Source organism: Penaeus monodon, chromosome 23 (genome assembly GCF_015228065.2).
Source record: "Penaeus monodon isolate SGIC_2016 chromosome 23, NSTDA_Pmon_1, whole genome shotgun sequence".
In the NCBI taxonomy this organism is placed as follows: Eukaryota; Metazoa; Arthropoda; class Malacostraca; order Decapoda; family Penaeidae; genus Penaeus; species Penaeus monodon.
The window spans coordinates 34518479-34518950 of record NC_051408.1 but is presented as its reverse complement, the minus strand read 5'-3'; the positions used below and the strand labels follow the sequence as shown (position 1 = coordinate 34518950).

Here is a 472-nt window from a genome sequence, read left to right as displayed (position 1 = left end):
TCGGAAAAAAAAATCACTACATCTCATTCCCACCTTCTCACAGCAACAAAATCTCACACCCTTTATACTCACCATCGCTAACATGTCGGCGGCCGTCGGGGTGACTTTGGCCCGCAGGATATTGTGGAGTCTGACGATATGTTTCTGTACCTTGGCCTGCTGCGTGTCTACTGACCTGTGCTGAATCCCCGCTGGCCATCCGGGTCCTGGGGAGGAAATAGAAAAAAATATATATAATCGTGATTAACTTTCGTGTGAAAACATTGGCTTTCGAGTTGTTTGAAAAGTCGGAGAGTGGAAGGTGTTTATGAAGTTCTGTTTGAGAAGGCGTTCCTGTGATGGTGGCTGGCCAGAGCGTGAGAGCGATTTGGTATATATTATATCTCGAGTGGTTATTGAGTAAATAAACAACAAAATAAACAACAAAATTTTTAAAAACAGCCATAAGATCAGTAATAAGAGCGATCCGATG

General features: G+C 43.2%; 1 protein-coding gene across 1 annotated transcript in view; it reads right to left on the bottom strand.

Annotated features, from left to right (window-relative positions):
* Nucleotides 1–206, bottom strand: part of LOC119587950 (cysteine-rich venom protein-like) — a gene marked incomplete at its 5' end in the record, with an annotated part of 2202 nt that extends 1996 nt beyond the window's left edge. The window contains 1 exon segment of the mRNA XM_037936662.1: nucleotides 73–206. Coding sequence (XP_037792590.1) covers nucleotides 73–206 — 134 coding nt within the window.
* Between the last annotated feature and the right edge of the window lie 266 nt (nucleotides 207–472).